Source organism: Mercenaria mercenaria, chromosome 6, assembly GCF_021730395.1.
Source record: "Mercenaria mercenaria strain notata chromosome 6, MADL_Memer_1, whole genome shotgun sequence".
NCBI lineage: Eukaryota > Metazoa > Mollusca > Bivalvia > Venerida > Veneridae > Mercenaria > Mercenaria mercenaria.
The window spans coordinates 34,097,939-34,116,591 of NC_069366.1; the positions used below are offsets into that span (position 1 = coordinate 34,097,939).

The 18,653-nt window shown below is 34.3% G+C and overlaps 1 protein-coding gene across 1 annotated transcript; it reads right to left on the reverse strand.

The window, feature by feature from the left end:
* Positions 1–1,479: 1,479 nt before the first annotated feature.
* On the reverse strand, positions 1,480–18,031 carry LOC123549184 (dual specificity protein phosphatase 22-like). The gene is made up of 6 exons (XM_053545592.1): positions 17,957–18,031; positions 11,612–11,686; positions 10,843–10,959; positions 7,025–7,149; positions 6,630–6,801; positions 1,480–5,585 (listed from the first exon to the last, which is right to left on the reverse strand). The coding sequence occupies exons 2-6, from the start codon at positions 11,630–11,632 to the stop codon at positions 5,262–5,264; spliced, it is 759 nt and encodes a 252-aa protein (XP_053401567.1). The 5' UTR covers positions 11,633–11,686; positions 17,957–18,031; the 3' UTR covers positions 1,480–5,261.
* Positions 18,032–18,653: the final 622 nt, after the last annotated feature.

Below are 18,653 nucleotides of genomic sequence, written 5' to 3' on the forward strand. Positions count from 1 at the left end.
TGTTTGTAATATATTATTGTAATTTGTAATTGTGTGCCAGTCTATAGCACATCTAATTAATGTCCGTTGTAATGTATGGCATTAGATATTATATGGATGCCAACTATGATATAACATTTGATTTACATTGAATTTTGTTAATTTGTAGTTGTAAATAATAGCTGCAGTTTATCATGTCCGTATCTATAATGTTTCATCATATACTTTTCATATCTTTTCATACTTTAACTTTAGTCTTTTAAGTAAGTAATCTTTGTAATAATGGAAGTAATAAGTGACGTATTTTAATCATGTGACGTCTGAACTTAGTAGCACGTATTATTTATGGGAGCCTACGGAGGTATGGTGTACCCAAAGGAGCAGCTATATGCCCTGACTTATTTGTTTTGCTATGGTGCTTACCATATGTTATATATTTTAGCTTCTTCCGCCAGACGATTTTTCCTGGTGATGTCATAACCCGGAAGTACAATGCCCGAGGTTCACTTGTCTTCACTCGCCTGGATGTGATATTCCCAGCGCAGAGCTTACGTCCCATGGTTGTGCCGTAAACCGCAAAGACGATGATTTTTGTTATCCTCTGAAGTCAGCTCAGGGATGCAATCACCTACCACCATAGGGAGCCAACACGGAATCAACGTATTCACGGTTTAAAGGGACTGAATTTAGAAATCTGTTTTGTTTGTGCTACTTAAAGTTCACAATTACATTAAAGACCTGTGTCACGTCAGATTAGAATGGACTATAAGAACTTTTGTATCTAGAGATACTGAACTTTCTTTTTTTTTTTCTTATCAGTTTTTTTTTTGTTTTTTTTTTCTTCATATCATCTATTCATTGTAAATAATCATCTTTTGTAAATAAATTTGTAAATATTGTAAAGGGTGTTGATTTGTTCTGATGGTTACTGTCGCCGGTACGGCCTTTCCTGTCACAAACTGAGACATTTAAGTCTTAAAAATGTTTTCGTATGATATGAACTTGTGGCCTAGTTTATGAATAACCCAGATTCAAACTTACTTTAGATGTCATTCGGACAATGATTTTGACCAGGTTTAATATAAATCGGGTAGGAAATTACTCCCATCACCAATTTCAGCGCATAAGGGATTTACAATTTTAACATTTGAAGGCACATTTAATTTTAGATTTAATAATGTTAGTTTTGCAGTTTGTCATTCAACTTCAAGTTTTATCATTTTTGGTTTATCATTTTGGTTTTATTATCTCCCTTTTTTATTTTCATTACCAGTTTGAGCACTTTGGCACCTAAAGTGATAAGGTGATTTTCTGATTTTGATCAAGAGAACTAAATTTTACCCCCAGAGGACCCAGTTTCAAACTTTACCTTGATCTTATTAAGAAAAATATTCTGACCAGGTTACATGCAGATCAGGTCAAAAGATGTGAACTATGAAGCATTAATGACACTTCCTAATCCCTTGACCCAAGTAACACAGTGACAGAGATTGTCCTAAGTTAAACATTAAGACTAAGCCAAAAATGTGACAGCTTAGGTTGATTTGATTCATACAGCTACAGACTATCCCTATCCTGAGATCAGTACTCCAAAATGCCCCGTGATGTTTCAGTCAAGCTATCTGGCATGTTCTACATGTGTACTAAATTGATGCGCACAAAACTAGCCTGACTCAAACAAGTACAAATGGAACAATATTAGTGTACTACGCCAAAACTGGGTACAAAATCGAGCCCACCTCCCGAGTGTCAACAGTCAACTCTTGATTCCACTGGTAAAACAAACATACTTCAATACTTCCTAAATCAAAGAATACCTAACACATACTCAAAAATTGCACAAATTGTATAATGCAGTACTGCGCATAACATACATATTAACCACTTTTATATACATGTACCTAAAACAACTTTTACAATAAATATAAAAACTACTTATAATAACTAATTGCACTTTATTGTGTGAATTGAAGACAAAATATTACTGCATTACATTTGTTCATCTGAATACCTGAGTAAGTATTCTGTTGTCCTCTGTGACATAATGTACTATTTAGTTATAAACAAGAGATTCCACATGTACATATTGACTTTTTAAGCACAGATGTAGAACTGTGACATATCTGTGGTACATTGTTTAAATTAAAATCTCTATACAGATTTTCAGATCTTTGAATCAAAAGTCTTAATTGAGCCATGCCATGAGAAAACCAACATAGTGGCTTTGCAACCAGCATGGATCCAGACCAGCCTGCGCATCTGCGCAGTCTGGTCAGGATCCATGCTGTCCACTAACAGTTTCTCTAATTGCTATAGGCTTTGGAAGCGAACAGCATGGATCCTAACCAGACTGTGCGGATGCGCAGGCTGGTCTGGATCCATGCTGGTCGCAAAGCCACTATGTTGGTTTTCTCATGGTGCGGCTCTTATGATAAATTCAATATCATTACTGCTGACTTCTTTTTAGATAGTTCTCACACCTTGACAAAACTAAAATATGTTATTTCATACCTATAAATATACTGTGAACGTGGACAACTTGCAATAACAGTCATGAACAAGTATTAAATTGACTAGTTCTTTGTCTATGAGGAGTTTACAGTCCTTTTCATTTAGACAGAAACAAAAAATAGACAGAAGTCTATAATAAATGGGTTATTATAACAGAATCTTGATCTAGGGGTAAATTCAGCTCAAGCAGAATTTACAATGCCAGAACACACCAACTGCAAGGTTTATAATTCATATCAATAAGTAATCTGGCAAACATTTAGCATAATATGAAACACCTCTTTATAGAGCCTCTGCCCAACTATTGTAATACAAAAAAAACTTCACCTATACAGTAGATAATGAAACTAAAATTTACAAATACTCCCTGAAAACAGTCCAATGAATGTTTTTCACAAACCTTAAGTTAGCACTTAAGGTTTGTGAAAAACATTCATTGGACTGTTTCTATTTCTTCATACCACTACTTAACAAGGAATATTTCACAATATTATATGTGGGGGAACTATTTTTTAAGGATCTCTTGGATGCTTTAATTCATAACATTAAGTCTACATGTAAAATTTCCATAATTTTGTATTTAAAAAAATCCAATTCACAAAGTCATCATCATGTCACCACAAAGAAATAAACTGGCAGAAATTATGTAATTTTATGTCAACAGTGCTGATTAAAAATTTTCTGCAACTTTTTTATTTAACATTTCTGTTATCTTAAAAACGCTACAACTGACATTTCTTATAGAAAATATTCTGCATAGATTATTAAACACTACATTAAATTACAAAAAAAAACGTTTATCAAAAATGTCATTCTGACATAAACGATAATAAATATATCAAAATCTACATTATTATTTATTACATGATTTGTCGTTTCTCTGGTAGTTTTCCTGAGCACAGCAATTTCTACGTACAACAACAAAGATAAACATGTATGCTACTATACAAGAGGATCATTATTATAGTCCTAAACTGTTCAACCAAGCATGTTTGAATACTACCATTTCCAAAGATTTTTTTTTAAAAAGTGGAGCCATGTATGAAGTTTTGTGAAATTCTACTGCTGATAACATCTATTCTTTTAGAAAAAAAAAATTTCTTTTTTAATTCTAATGGTACATGTGGAGCAAAACCACTGAACTGACAATAATCAGAGCCATTTCTGTGAGGCAACTTAGTAACTTCAGATAGGTCTGTGTGAGGGTGCTACACAACACCAGACAGGTTTGTGTAAGAATGCTACACAGCTCTAGATAGGTTTGTGTAAGGAGGCTACACAACACTAGATAGGTTTGTGTAAGGATGCTACACAACACTTAGATAGGTTTGTGTAAGAATGCTATACAACACTAGATAGGTTTGTGTAAGGATGCTACACAACACTAGATAGGTTTGTGTAAGAATGCTACACAACACTAGATAGGTTTGTGTAAGAAAGCTACACAACACTAGATAGGTTTGTGTACGGATGCTACACAACAATAGAAAGGTTTATATAAGGATGCTACACAACACTAGATATGTTTATGTGATAATGCTGCATAGCACTAGAGAGGTTTGTGTAAGGAAGCTACATAACATTGAAGAGATTTATGTGGAGATGCTACTTATGACTGGATAGTTGTATGCGACAATGTAACATAAAATTAGAGTGACTTGTGTAGGGATGCTACATAACATAGATAGTTTTATATGATATTAAATGCTACATAAAACTAGAGTGGTTTGTGTGAGGATGCTATATAACATTAGACAGAATTGCTACATACCACATTAGAGAGATTTTGTGCAAATGCTACATTACACTAGAGTGGTTTATGTAAGGATTCTACATAACATTAGACAGGTTTGGGTGGGGATACTATATAACATTAGCTTGTTGAGAACTAACAAAAGTAAAGTTTTTTAATATTATTTTCGATAAAGACTTTCCTTTGTCTTGTGAAGAAGAAATAACACAAGCTGGAAAAATGACCTATGTGAGACATTATAGACCAAGTTAATGAAAAATCAACAACTGGTTTCTGAGATGTATACTTCTGACAGTACACTTAACAAAAATGTTATCAAAAGAATAATAAGAACTGTAACTTCGAGTACATGTAGCACCAGCAGCAATAACTGACATGTGTTTAAGTAGTACAGTGGTTTAAATGACTAGAGCAAATACTCATAAATCTTCCCAACCAACAATGTTGTAAGCTAAACACACAAGAGGTACACATGTATTCTTATTTTCTGTATACTTGCATAAACTATACTCTTCAATTAACTGGATAAAAACAATGGAATTTTGTTGATTGGAAGGGTTCTGACCAACCTGATATTCAACTGGGTCTAGTTCATGTATCTCCTTGTTATCACCAAGTATATAATATATATCTTGTAAAAATTCATAGAGCACTTGAAAAAAGAAAACAATCTGAAAATATTTATGCCCTACTTGACATCTATCACAAGTTGTCAAATCCTTCTATGTAGCCTTTCAGATCAGTAAGTATATGGACGAAAAATATATTTTAACCCTTACCATGCTGGACATGATTGGTTCTGCCTTTGCAACCAGTGTAGGTCATGATCAGTCTTAACATCCATGCAGTCTGATCATGATCTGCACTGTTCGCTATTCAGCCAGTATCGTTTTGGTAAGCACCTCTTTCAACAGTTAATGGTACTGTCCAAATTGATAGATGGACAAGTTCATTATTGAAATTTAGCATGTTTAGGGTTAAATTAAGCAGCTAAAATGACAATCTTCATGGTTCTGTTTTATGTCAATTCTGACTTTGTGTTATTCTCACAGCTCACACTTTGTTCTGAATCACATTGTGAACCATTGTCTTCTTTTTCTTCTTCGGACTTTGAATCACTAGACTGTTTTTCAGACTCAATTTTCCCAAAATTTTCAGCAGTGTCCGGTTTGAGATCACGTTTATTTCTTTCTTTGTAAGCTCTATGTGGAAGGGAGTATAAATCCTGATTTCTTGTCTCTCCAGTCATAAGAAAATGATTGTAGCATTTCAGTAAGGCACTACATTCCTTCTCATCTTCGAATTCGTTGTTAGGGTATTTCTTCTTAAGTGTTTTTCTTGCCTGCAAAATAGGATGAAATAGATTTGATTTTTTTTGTTGGGTTTAAAATCACACCGACACAATTATAGGTAAAATGGCCACTTTCCAGCTTTGATGGTGGAGGAAGACCCTAGATGCCCCTCCATGCATTATTTCATCACGAGCAGGCACCTGGGTAGAACCACCGACCTTCCATAAGCCAGCTGGATGGCTTCCTCAGAAATAGGTTCGATTTATGAAAACTATAGCCCATACATTCATTCATACCAACCAGCAACTGAGAACCTACTTAATTCGATCAAAGTCAACTGTTTTATAACCATCTAAAGCCAACTATACAGTATTGAAATGATACTCAAGTCACAAACTTACAACTAACCAACTCTGAAATACTGGTTATGAAATCTGAGCTTGAAAATTAATTGTCCACATAATTGCAATGGTGCAGTTGTTGCCTTAGTTATTGTGATCACCTCCTTAGATATATGGGCCAGGCCATGAGAAAACCAACTAAGTGTATGTGCAACCAGCATGGATCAAGACCAGCCTGCGCATCTGCGCAGTCTGGTCAGGATCCATGCTGTTCGCTTTCAAAGCCTACTGCAATTAGAGAAACCGTTGGCGAACAGTATGGATCCTGACCAGACAGTACAGATGTGCAGGCTGGTCTTGATCCATGCTGGTCGCAAAGCCACTATTGTTAGTTTTCTCATGGTGCGGCTCATATATTTCAGTAGTACTGATATAAGCATGATGAGTTAATATAACAACTGTTAAACACAAGGCTGGGGCAGATCAAACTGATACCCAAAAACATTCACCTTGCCCATGGTAATAGAGCAGCCTATGAAATATGCATAAAAATTGTCCTTTATGCACTGTTTCTATTCATTTTGCACACATGTAAGCATAAAAGTCAAAAAATGTGTATTCCTTTTTTGAACAGTCAAAATTTCAGTTTCATATTTAAAGTTTGAAATTCACCCACAGATGACTTTATGAAAAGTCAGTGGTAGCCATTTTGAAGTAAAACACAAAAATGTTAAGATTTAGAAGTTAACCTACAGCTTCAAGGCCTTCATTTTCAAAATCTTGTAACTGTTTCTGGAAGCCAAAGTTAGGATTTGCACAGCTTCTTGCCCCTCGTATAGCATTGACTGTATCCCTCCAACCAAGTCCTGTTACTGTCATAATGTATGCTGCTGTCACTGTCACACTGCGAGATACACCTGCCAGGCTGTGAAATAAACAATCATGATAAATTACACATTTAACGGAATATATAAAATGCTTCAATTTAAATTACATATTGAATTGTTCCCTACTTTCATTACAAATGCATTACACTCAGGCAAATATTGTACTGTTAAAGTATTTTTTAAGGCTTGAAGTTTTCCGTATCAAAAATTATATGATTACTTGAAAATTTGTTGCTGAAAGTTGTTGAGCTAAAAACTCACCAGTGAATGAGCACCCTTCCTCCCTCTAGCCGTGCTTTATGTATGAAGTCTATACACTGTGGAAAGTGATGCGTGAGTGGTTGATCTGGGGTGTCACTTGCAATAATACATAAATATTTCTTGTCCTGAAATGCAATAACATGGAAACACTTTTCAAAGTAAATAACAGTACACATTTCAAAACATTCTAAGGTAAAATAATTTGATTTTAATGATAAAAATGTTGTATCTTTTACTAAAGTACAGCCCAACCAAACCTGTCCCTCTCAAAACTGGATACCCCTATAAACCAGTTAACTAGATGTTCACCTAACCCTAAAAATTCTCTTAAATGTCTGACTTTTGAAAGCTAATACCTAATTTATAACAACAACTTCTGTCAAACAAGTGTTGCTGGAGGACAGCAAAGCTCCACTATTCAACAGCCTTGTTTAAGAGGTCAAAGAAGAGACACAATTCTGTAACAAAAGCACCACCTTGCGGGTGCTGACGCTCATCTGATTTTTTTTGTGTAATAGAAATATTGTCCTACCCATGATTTTCTAAGTCTAAAAAGGGCCATCATTCTTGAAAAAAGCAGGATAGAGTTATGTTTCTTGATGTACAGTGTCCACTTATGATGGTGAAAAACTGTTGCAAGTTTTAAAGCAATAGCTTTGATAGTTTATGAGAAAAGTTGACTTAAACATAATACTCAACCAAGAAAATGATTTTCTAAGTCCAAAAGGGGCAATAATTATTGCAAAAAGCAGGATGGAGTTATGTTGCTTGCTGTACAGGGTCAGCTTATGATGGTGAACAAGTGTTGCAAGTTTCAAAGCAATAGCTTTGATAGTTTTAGAGAAAAAATTGACCTAAACATAAAACTTAACCAAGAAATCTGATATTTTCTAAGTCCAAAAGGGGCCATAAATCTTGCAAAAAGCAGGATGAAGTTATGTTTCTTGCTGTACAGGGTCAACTTATGATGGTGAACAAGTGTTGCAAGTTTTAAAGCAATAGCTTTGATAGTTTAGGATAAAAGCTGACCTAAACATAAAACTTAACCAAGAAAACTGATTTTCTAAGTCCAAAAGGGGCCATAAATCTTGCAAAAAGCAAGATGGAGTTATGTTTCTTGATGTACAGGGTCAGCTTATGATGGTGAATAAGTATTCCAAGTTTCAAAGCACTAGCTTTGACAGTTTAGGAGAAAAGTTGACCTAAACATAAAACTTAACCAAGAAATCTGATATTTTCTAAGTACAAAAGGGGCCATAAATCTTGCAAAAAGCAAGATGGAGTTATGTTTCTTGCTATACAGGGTAAGCTTATGATGGTGAACAAATATTCCAAGTTTCAAAGCAATAGCTTTGATAGTTTAGGAGAAAAGCTGACCTAAACATAAAACATAACCAGGCAGATGCCGACGCCGACAACCGCTCAAGTGATGACAATAATTCATCATTTTTTTTAAAAAATTAGATGAGCTAAAAATGCTAAGCAGAGTTATGAAATATATGCAATGCATGTCAGATTACTACAGTGAACAGGTGTGTGAAGTTTCAATCACTGAAATACCAGCTTACATACAAAAACTTAACCAACAGGAACTTTCCATAAGACAGCCAATGCTCATCTATTCGAATTGTTGTCCCAGAAGCAGGAATATTACCCTAAATATTAAATATCTACAGAGTTTCAATCCAGAATCTGTATTTCTTTTGGGGATAGAATCTTGCACACAATAATTAACAAGGACTTTCTAAGTCGAAAAAGTGGCATTATTTGGCCAAAATGCATGTCAGAGTTATGGTACTTGATGCTATCACCTAGTTATAACCCTCAACACACATGTGGAGTTTCAATTCATATTTGCATTCTTTTTTTTTTTTTTGTGACAGTAACCTGCATGCCAAACTTTAACCAGGATTTTCTAAGTCCAAAAGTGGGCATAATTTGCCCAAAATACAAGTAAGAGTTATGGAATTTGACCCAGTGAGGTTGTAAATTGACCTAGAAAAAGAAAAAAAATGTCTCAAAGCTGTATGTAATAGCTATGTACTTGCATGCAAAACTTTAATCAAGATTTTCTAACTCTAAAAGGGGACATAATTTGGTCAAAATGCATGTCAGAATTATGTGACTTGATGCGACCACCTAGTTTTATAACCCTGAAGACACATGTGAAGTTTCAATTCAATATCTGCATTAGTTTTGGAGATAGTAACTTATAGGAAAAACTTTAACAAGGATTTTCCAAGTCCAAAAGAGCACATAATTTGGCCAAAATACATTTCAGAGTTATGGGACTTGGCCCAGTAATGTTGGTAATTGACATAGAAAAAGTAAAAATAAGTTTCAAAGCTATACACCTTTAAATATTAGACATGTGTACTTGCATGCAAGACTTTAGCCAAGGTGTGACGTCAATGCTGACACTGATGCCAGGGTGAGTAGAATAGCTGGAAGCTAAAAACTGCTATTAAAGTTGAAAAAGTGGCATATTTCTGTAAACAAGAGCACCGCCTTGCTGGTGAAGACACTCATCTGATTTTTTTGTCTCTGTATAATAGAAATATTGTCCTACCCATGATTTTCTAAGTCCAAAAAAGCCAGCAGGATGGAGTTATGTTTCTTGCTGTACAGAGTCAGCTTACAATGGTGAACAAGTGTTGCAAGTTTTAAAGCAATAGCTTATATAGTTCAGGAGAAAAGCTGACCTAAACGCAAAACTTAACAAAGAAATCTGATTTTCTAGGTCCAAAAGGGGCCATAATTCTTGCAAAAAACAGGATGGAGTTATGTTTCTTGCTGTACAGGGTCAGCTTATGATGGTGAACAAGTGCTGCAAGTTTCAAAGCAATAGCTTTGACAGTTTAGGAGAAAAGTTTACCTAAACATAAAACTTAACCAAGAAAACTGATATTTTCTAAGTCCCAAAGAAGCCACAATTCTTGCAAAAAACAGGATGGAGTTATGTTTCTTGCTGTACAGGGTCAGCTTATGATGGTGAACAAGTGCTGCAAGTTTCAAAGCAATACCTTTGACAGTTTAGGAGAAAAGTTTACCTAAACATAAAACTTAACCAAGAAAATTGATATTTTCTAAGTCCCAAAGAAGCCATAATTCTTGCAAAAAGCAGGATGGAGTTATGTTTCTTGCTGTACAGGGTCTGCTGTTGATGGTGAATAAGTGTTGCAAGTTTCAAAGCAATACATTTGATAGTTTAGGAGAAAAGTTTACCTAAACATAAAACTTAACCAGGCAACACCAACACAGACACTGATCAAGTGATGATAAGAACTCATTTTAAAAAAAAAAACAACAGATGAGCTAAAAAAAGAAACAGAGAGTTATGGAACCTGTGCAGTTCAAGTCAGTTTATCAAGGTGAATAAGTACGTGAAGTCTAAATCCATACCTACAAGTGGCTACTGATATACCAGTTTACATACAATAACAACTTAACTGGGACTGCGACTTTAATATGGATGCTGATGCAAGTGTAAGTCCAATAGCTTTACCTATTCTTCGAGTTAAAAATCAATTAATTTTTTTTAAATATATCTGATAATACAAATTGATATGTATTTTAATACATGCATAAAACTACAAACAAAAAGTAATGTACAATGTACTACCTTGAAGGAAATGTTGTTGTAATCTGAATATAAAAGTGGTTTGTTGTACCTTTTTACAAGATGCTTAACTCCACTGAACCACACAAAGACTATTTTTAAGCATGGACAGTATTATTATTTAATGTGCTATCTTGTTCTTTTAACTGATGACAAATTTTAATATTAAGCATGAACAGAATATATTATCTTGTTTTACCTCATGCAAAGCCTTTGCATTATCATGTATAGACAAGATATGAGTTATCTTGTTATCTGCAAGCTGAACAGGATCTTTAGCATCTCGAAAGTTTCCAACATATACCCCAGTAATAATCTGAAGAAGAGACAGTAATGATTCATTTCTGATATGATAATGTGAGTTAATATCAATAAAATAGTGTATGTTTATGAACAATGCAGCATAAATGTCAATATGCTATGTTGTCTGGTTGTAGCTAAGTTTTTATTAAGGTTTCCTTCAGAATCATAACCTTGAAGCATAATTACAGCACTTAAGTTCAGTTTAGGAAACATACACATGTCATGTAGAAATCAAAGCTATCATACACTAGAATTCATAGAATTCATCTGTGCAGTCTGGTCAGGATCCATGCTATTCGCTTTCAAAACCTTTGCAATCAGAGAAACTGTTAGCGAACAGCATGGATCCTGACCAGACTGCATGGATGCACAGACTGGTCTGGATCTATGCTGGTCGCAAATGCACTATGTTGGTTTTCTCATGGCATAGCTCATTTTCTAATTTCTTGATGACTGTGATGCCTGGTCAAATCCCCTAGGTTTACATACTGGGTGTATCAAGTTTCAACATGTAATTGGAAAGCTAAAACTTCAGATGAAGTATGTTTTTTTCCACCTTATAATCTGACGAATTAAAATAGCATTCATGACTTACTTAAATCAATAAAAATCAGCTAGTTGAAATTGAGGAAAGAACTACTTGCAGGAGACTTTAGCAGTAATACCTTATTCATTCCATTCCCCATCTTTTCTATTGCACTATTTTCTCCTACACCCCAGCAGCTTCAGATTTAAGTCCTCTGAAAAGATTAAATAGTTTAATCATATCTTTTTATCATCTTTTCAATGGTTTGTAATTTTAACCTGTAGGAAGATCCCTTGGAAGCATAGAATGCATTAAATTAATTACCAAGCAAAATAACAACAGATACATATGTCAAAGTACACCTATACACCTTTCAACATGTGAATACTGTATATATCAACAATGTTGTGCTTCTACCCATAATTCCCTTATTCTAAGACTGCTACTGTTTGCGAGTCAGATACATTTTAAAGTATTGTACTATTAATAACAAGGTAAAACGTGACGTGCATACTAGTGTAATTAACAGTACAATACTTTAAAATGTATCTAACTCACAGACAGCTATTAAGTGTGATATTCAATAAAATAAATCTATTTACCACTCAAAGCCCTACAATACTGGTTTCCTATTTATTAAAACGATTATATTCTCATTTTGATACATTTTGGAAATGGCAAAATTTTGGTTATGTATGAACATTGCAAGCTTTGCACCAATGTTGTGAAGTTATATGTTCATAATAATAATGTTGCATAACACGGGTAAAATGTTTATGTTTAAATTGTAAAAATTATTTTTAAAAAAGAAATGAAATGAAAAAGATTGTGTTTGTTTAACATGTATGATGCGGAATGTCATGTTTGTTCTTTAAATGTTTTTAGGACATAGCTGTTTGCAAGCTTCACGACATTATAAGTTTGAATACAAGCTCATCAATTTTGTGCCTAACATCTTTGCACAGAAAACATATGTGTAAAAACTGCAGTTTTCTCTGATAACATAGAATACATACAAGAAGGACTACTGGGAATATTAATGATGTAGGTTTTCTTACCGACTTACACATGTATATGCTTGTAACAAGAGCTGTCAGTGGACAGCTCGCTCGACTATTCCCAGTGCTTGATAGTATAATATAAGCAATGAGTAAAACTTTAACATTACAATAAGCATATTCTAAGTCGAAAAGGGGTCATAATTCAGTCAAAATGCTTCATAGAGTTGCCTCCTCCTTTTTAAAGACTGAGGCCATGATGGTAAACAAGTATGCAAAATATGAAAGCAATATCTCAAATAGACTCAATGCACTTTGAAAATATTTGGGGTGGTCCGCAAACTTTAACATTTATTCTAAGTCAAAAAGGGGCCATAATTCAGTCAAAATGCTTGATAGAGTTGCCTCCTCCTTTTTACAGACTGGGGTCATGATGGTAAACAAGTATGCAAAATATGAAAGCAATATCTCAATGGACTTTGAAAATATTTAGGGTGGTAAGCAAACTTTAACATTTATTCTAAGTCGAAAAGGGGCCATAATTCAGTCAAAATGCTTGATAGAGTTGCCTCCTCCTTTTTACAGACTGGGGTCATGATGGTAAACAAATAGGCAAAATATGAAAGCAATATCTCAATGGACTTTGAAATATTTGGGGCGGTACGCAAACTTTAACATTTATTCTAAGTCGAAAAGGGGCCATAATTCAGTCAAAATGCTTGATAGAGTTGCCTTTTACAGACTGGGGTCATGATGGTAAACAAGTATGCAAAATATGAAAGCAATATCTCAATGGACTTGGAAAATATTTAGGGTGGTACGCAAACTTTAACATTTGTGTGACGCTCACGCTAATGCTCACGCCGACGTGAGTAGGATAGCTCCCCTAGTCTTCGAATAGTCGAGCTAAAAATGGAATGGCAGACGATATCCTAAAGTGGAAACTGGAGATTCATTATCAAAGATGCAATCATAACAAATACATTGTATTTATACTAGAAAACGTTCCCAATGGATTTCATTGGGGAGTTCCTAACAGAAATATGCAGAATAACTTTTGATGTGAACAATAAGTTTGGGTGTGACACGACACTGACAGTCAAAAGTTATCCAATATGTCAAGAAACGTCCCATTTGGACTAACCTACTGCCTAAGAAAGGAAGATCGTATATATTTGGTCAAAAGGTTCTGTAACGTTGGTCAGGCGAAATCAGCAAACAAAATTTTAAAATAAGGCATAGAATAGATCTAGATTCTAATTTACTTTAAGGTACTTCCACCATCTTGAATTTACAGTGACCTTCATTTGCGGTATGAAAATATAGTGAGCCAAAGCTTTCATATGCAGCTGTTCCATAGCAAAGAAACAGCTCAGTTTGCAAGACCTCAGCTAAAAGTAGCTGTATAAAAAGTAAAACTGAAATTTGGAATTAAACAAACCAGATATTTTACCTGTAATTTTCCAAATTTTTGATTACATATACATGATATATAAATCCTTTTCAAATACTTTATTAAAAATTCATGAATGCATACCTGTCAAGTCTGACGCTTGAATCGTGATTCTCACGAATTCAAGGTTTGATCACGATTTAACGAATTTGGAGCATTTTCTCACGCTTTCTAAAAAAATCAGACAAAAAAAATTGTGGACCACTTATTTTCTCTAATTTGCCATCTGGCATCGTTATTTTAAGACAGGATGAGACAACAATAAACAGAAAACACATGTCAAGTGTCATTTTTAATGTACTGATTACGTAACAGACCTGCCGAAACTGGTTCTGGCCAGTTTTTGCTTTAACCGAAGCTTCCCGAGAAAGATTGTACCAATCAAACTGATGTGTTAATTTCCGAATGACTACGAGCCAATTACGTAAATCATCGATATTGACCGACTGGTTACTATTTATGCTATTCGTGGACATTGCATTGTCGGAAAAGTATTAGAACCATTTGGCACTTGACCTTGACCGACACTAAAAAAACATGAAGTTGCCAAAAAAAAAAAAAAGAATTATTCATCAAAATAAAACAATGCGTGGGAACTGGAATTTCCTTGGCTTAGAATTAAAGGCAAACAATGGACCTAGTTTTGCTTTCTGCAAGCTATGCAGGAAATAAGTTGTATGCACAACCGTTTTTCCGGTGCAGGTTCAAACCGAAAGTACATTTCAAATCGAAAGTAGAATATGTAGATCAGTGAGACGTTTTGTTTGTATTAAACATTTAGATATCACGGCTGTAATAAAAACTCAAAACAGTTTTACTGACAAAATCAGTTATAAAATTTGCATTATCAATTTTATTTGTTTTTTAGAAAAATAAAGTTTCTAGTAGATCTATCATGAAATAAAAAACCCAAAAAAATCAGGTCACATGTGTTTTCCATACAGACTGTGTTGAAGCAAGGCAAAAAAGAGTGGACATGGAATTCATATTAATGATTTCAGAAAGCACCAGAATGCATATTTTCATATATACTTGAAAAAAAATTTCTTTGTGGGGGGGAAAGACCCCTCCTGCCCCCACCTCCATTTGTCGCGCGCCACGACTCGCACAAATCTCACTCATTCATATTTTGGAAACTTGACAGGTATGTGAATGGCAAAAGTTAGTTCAAAGTTTCAATTAATGCATTGGAGAATTGTATTACTTAATAGCGGGAATGACTAGATACCGGAAAGGGCCCTTTTCGTGATATTTGATCGGAAAGGGCCTAACATGATCGGAAAGGGCCTGCCATATGTTTATTATTGGAATTGATTTAACTATTTCTTCATATTTCATTATGACATAATAAAAGAAAATAAATTACGAAAAAAAAGTTATCAATTTGTTATTTTTAAATGAAAATACGAGTCATGGCATAAACCGTGCTGATCGAAAAGGGCTTAACATGATCGGAAAGGGCCTGCTATATGTTTATTATTGGAATTTATTTTATTATTTCTTCACATTTCATTTAACAAATGAAAAAGGAAATTATTTAAGATAAAAAAATATCACTATTCAATTTTTAAATGAATTATGGACAAAATACGGGTCATGACATAAACCGCGCTGATCGGAAAGGGCTTAACATGATCGGAAAGGGCCTGCTATATGTTCATTATTGGAAATTATTTATTTATTTTTTCATATTTCATTTACCAAATCAAACAGAAAAGAACTTACAAAAAAAATTTACATTTTTTTTTCATTTTTAAATGAATTATTGACAAGATACGCATCAGTACATAAACCGCGCCCTTTCCGATCAGCGCGGTTTATGTCATGGCTCGTATTTTGTCTATAATTCAGTGCTCCAGCTAGCTATTTACAGCAGGGCGCATCGCCCGTTCCGAAATTCGTTCCGCCCTGTTGCCCCCCCAGGCACCCTGCCCGTTTTACAACCATTCATTTCCTTTTTTTAGCCAAACTTCCCTTTTTTGCCTCAGTGATTATAATACACTGCTTTATTGCCCCCTTTTTATCGAGTGATACACGCCGGGGGCATTGACAAAATTAGCAAACAATTAAACAATTACCTGCTGTAACCGTGCCCGAGGCAGACCATGATATTTTAGACTGCTCCACTAGCATTAAAATCATTGAACCTTACAGTAGTGTTAAAACAGTTTGCAAACCAGTCTGAAATCATTATCATTTCGCGCCACCTGTCAAAGTGTACTTTCGTTTTCGGTAATATAGTCGTAAATACCCCTTTATACACAACTGAAACTTAAGTCCAGACAACAGACATTTATATGTAATTAATAAAAATCGATCACAATCAAATTTAAATAGGAAAATATTTTGATTTTATCGTTTTACAAGTTTTTGAAATCGAAAGTAAGTTGTCGTCTGCTTTGTGAGATTGCCGTTTTTTCATGAAGATTTCTTTGAAATTAGTTTACTAAAATGTAATGACAGGGTACACTTTAATGTCAGATACTGTGAAATGCTGTTAAACTGACTTTGCATCATAATAATTTTTCAAAAATATTGTTTAAACTGGACATTCGACGACTTTTAGAAAAAAGTGTAACCATATCCGGATATAAAATTTTGGATACCCGGAATATGTCTATTACAAGTGCTAAACTTGCTTTTAGACTGTTGTAAGTTAAAAACTTTGCCTGATTTCATTTATTTAAGTGGAAGTTTAAACTTTATTTTCTGTATATAATATGTTGCAGGTATAAATTTATAAATATCAAGTAGCCTACATGGAGAAGATGTGTACTGAAATTGTAGCAAGTAAAATAGGCCTAAACACATAGATATTGTTATTCAGTATGCAATTACAAAGAAATATTACAAGTTGAAAATCAATGCCAAGTAAAATACAAACAGCAGAATTTTTAGTTAATTAATAGGTGCATTAGAGATGACAGACATAGCCTATTAAAAGACCATACCTAAAGTGTGCCAAAAAACATGCCTAAATTATGCCAAATTCCATGCCTAAAGTATGTTAAAATGCACTGTATGCATGGACCAGTTATATTTTTTCCCCGGGGGAGCACGGTCCCGGACCGACCACCACCCCAGAAGTGCCCTTTTCAGTGCCAGCACCCTGCCCTTTTTTAATCCTAGCTGGAGCACTGATAATTCATTTAAAAATAACAAATTGATAACTTTTTTTTTCGTTATTTATTTTCTTTTGTTATGTCATAATGAAATATGAAGAAATAATTAAATAAATTCCAATAATAAACATATGGCAGGCCCTTTCCGATCATGTTAAGTCCTTTTTGCGGAAAGGGCCCTTTCCGGTATCTAGTCATAGCGCTTAATAGCACTAAACTTATTACAAAATCTGTTTTCAAATCTGACCACTTCATGTATTAAAATGAAAATACATGTTGCTATTTTCAGCATACATAAAAGTAGTGCAATGTGTGGACAAGATTTTTTCTATGTATGGTGTACCAAACTGCCTAAAATTGTAAGACATGTCTCAGACTTAATGTGAACAAGATTTAGCAAAAAATCCAAAATTCGTTTCAAGGTTTGTGCAAGTTTAAGAAAGGTTTAATTTATTATACTGGAATTGATGTACTTACGCGTTGCTTATCTCACGGAAAATTCGGCAGAAATAGAATTTTCGGCACTTTCTGTGGTAACTACATGTAGTTGTATATATTTATAAATTGTATAAACAACTGAAATATTTGCTTTATCTCGATATATGCAAATCATTTTTTAGACAAACTTGATTTTAAAAAAAAATACATTTACGGCAAAATATTTTTCCGCCACTTTTTTATTTTTTTCAACATTGGCGTATTTGGCGAATTGCAGGGGAAGCCCTGCTCGCATTTTCAAAGCTGTTTCGAGGATTCTGATTTTTCACATGGATTTCTAATTTCAAATTATTTGCAGAAATATCCTTAATTCAAGTTCTGTCTGTTTCATTTTTTTTACTTTTCTTAATCAAATTGACCCAAAAGAATTATGCAAAAGTCTGGTTCTAATTACTAAGCGAAATAACACTTACTAAAGAAAAACAAAGTAGAAAATTGAAAAATAAACAAAAACTTTTCTTGGCCACCTTTGGTTGTCGTAAAAGTTTACCGTAAGAATTGAAATCTGTGGGAACAAATTTACTAGGTAAGATACTGCTATCCATTTTTACACACCAGTAATTCGGTCGGGGTGTATTCATTACATAAAATTATGATGATCATAAGTCAAATAAGGACTTCTTATTATCTGAACAAGTGCTTACATGTTCTCTGCAAGTAATTAACTGTCAACTTTCCCCATGGGAATCTGACGTGGATGATGAATGATTTTTGTTTTTCTCGCATCTTTCTCGCATATTACTTATAACGTTCCCGTGAATCATCCAGGTGTCCTGTGCCTACGATATCGTATGTTTCTACACAAAATAGTCGTAACTCCACGAGGGGATCAAGCGCTTGTAATATTTACGTTATCGTAAATAATATGGCGGCTAGCACGACAAAACTTCTCCGTCAAATGTCCAACGAATCCATCTGCAGTATTCTTTATTTTCTGTGTAAACTTTTCTCGTGAAATTACGATATTGACAAGATGGCTTCAATGTCTTTTATCAATCATCATAGAAAATATATGCCTCGACCGTGGACTGAATTCACGATCCCGCGATCCATAGATCTGCACTCTCCCTACTGAGCTAAGAGGGCGGACGGTGTGATGATGGTGCTACT

What these genes read in the sequence shown, in the direction of transcription:
- LOC123549184 (XM_053545592.1), bottom strand. Translation starts at nt 11,632, where the DNA reads ATGGGGAATGGAATGAATAAG. An exon ending in ATGCAAAGGCTTTGCATGAG is followed by an intron (nt 7,150 to 10,842) that starts GTAAAACAAGAT and finishes ATTGCATTTCAG; the next exon opens with GACAAGAAATATTTATGTAT. An exon ending in GGAAGGGTGCTCATTCACTG is followed by an intron (nt 6,802 to 7,024) that starts GTGAGTTTTTAG and finishes TTTATTTCACAG; the next exon opens with CCTGGCAGGTGTATCTCGCA.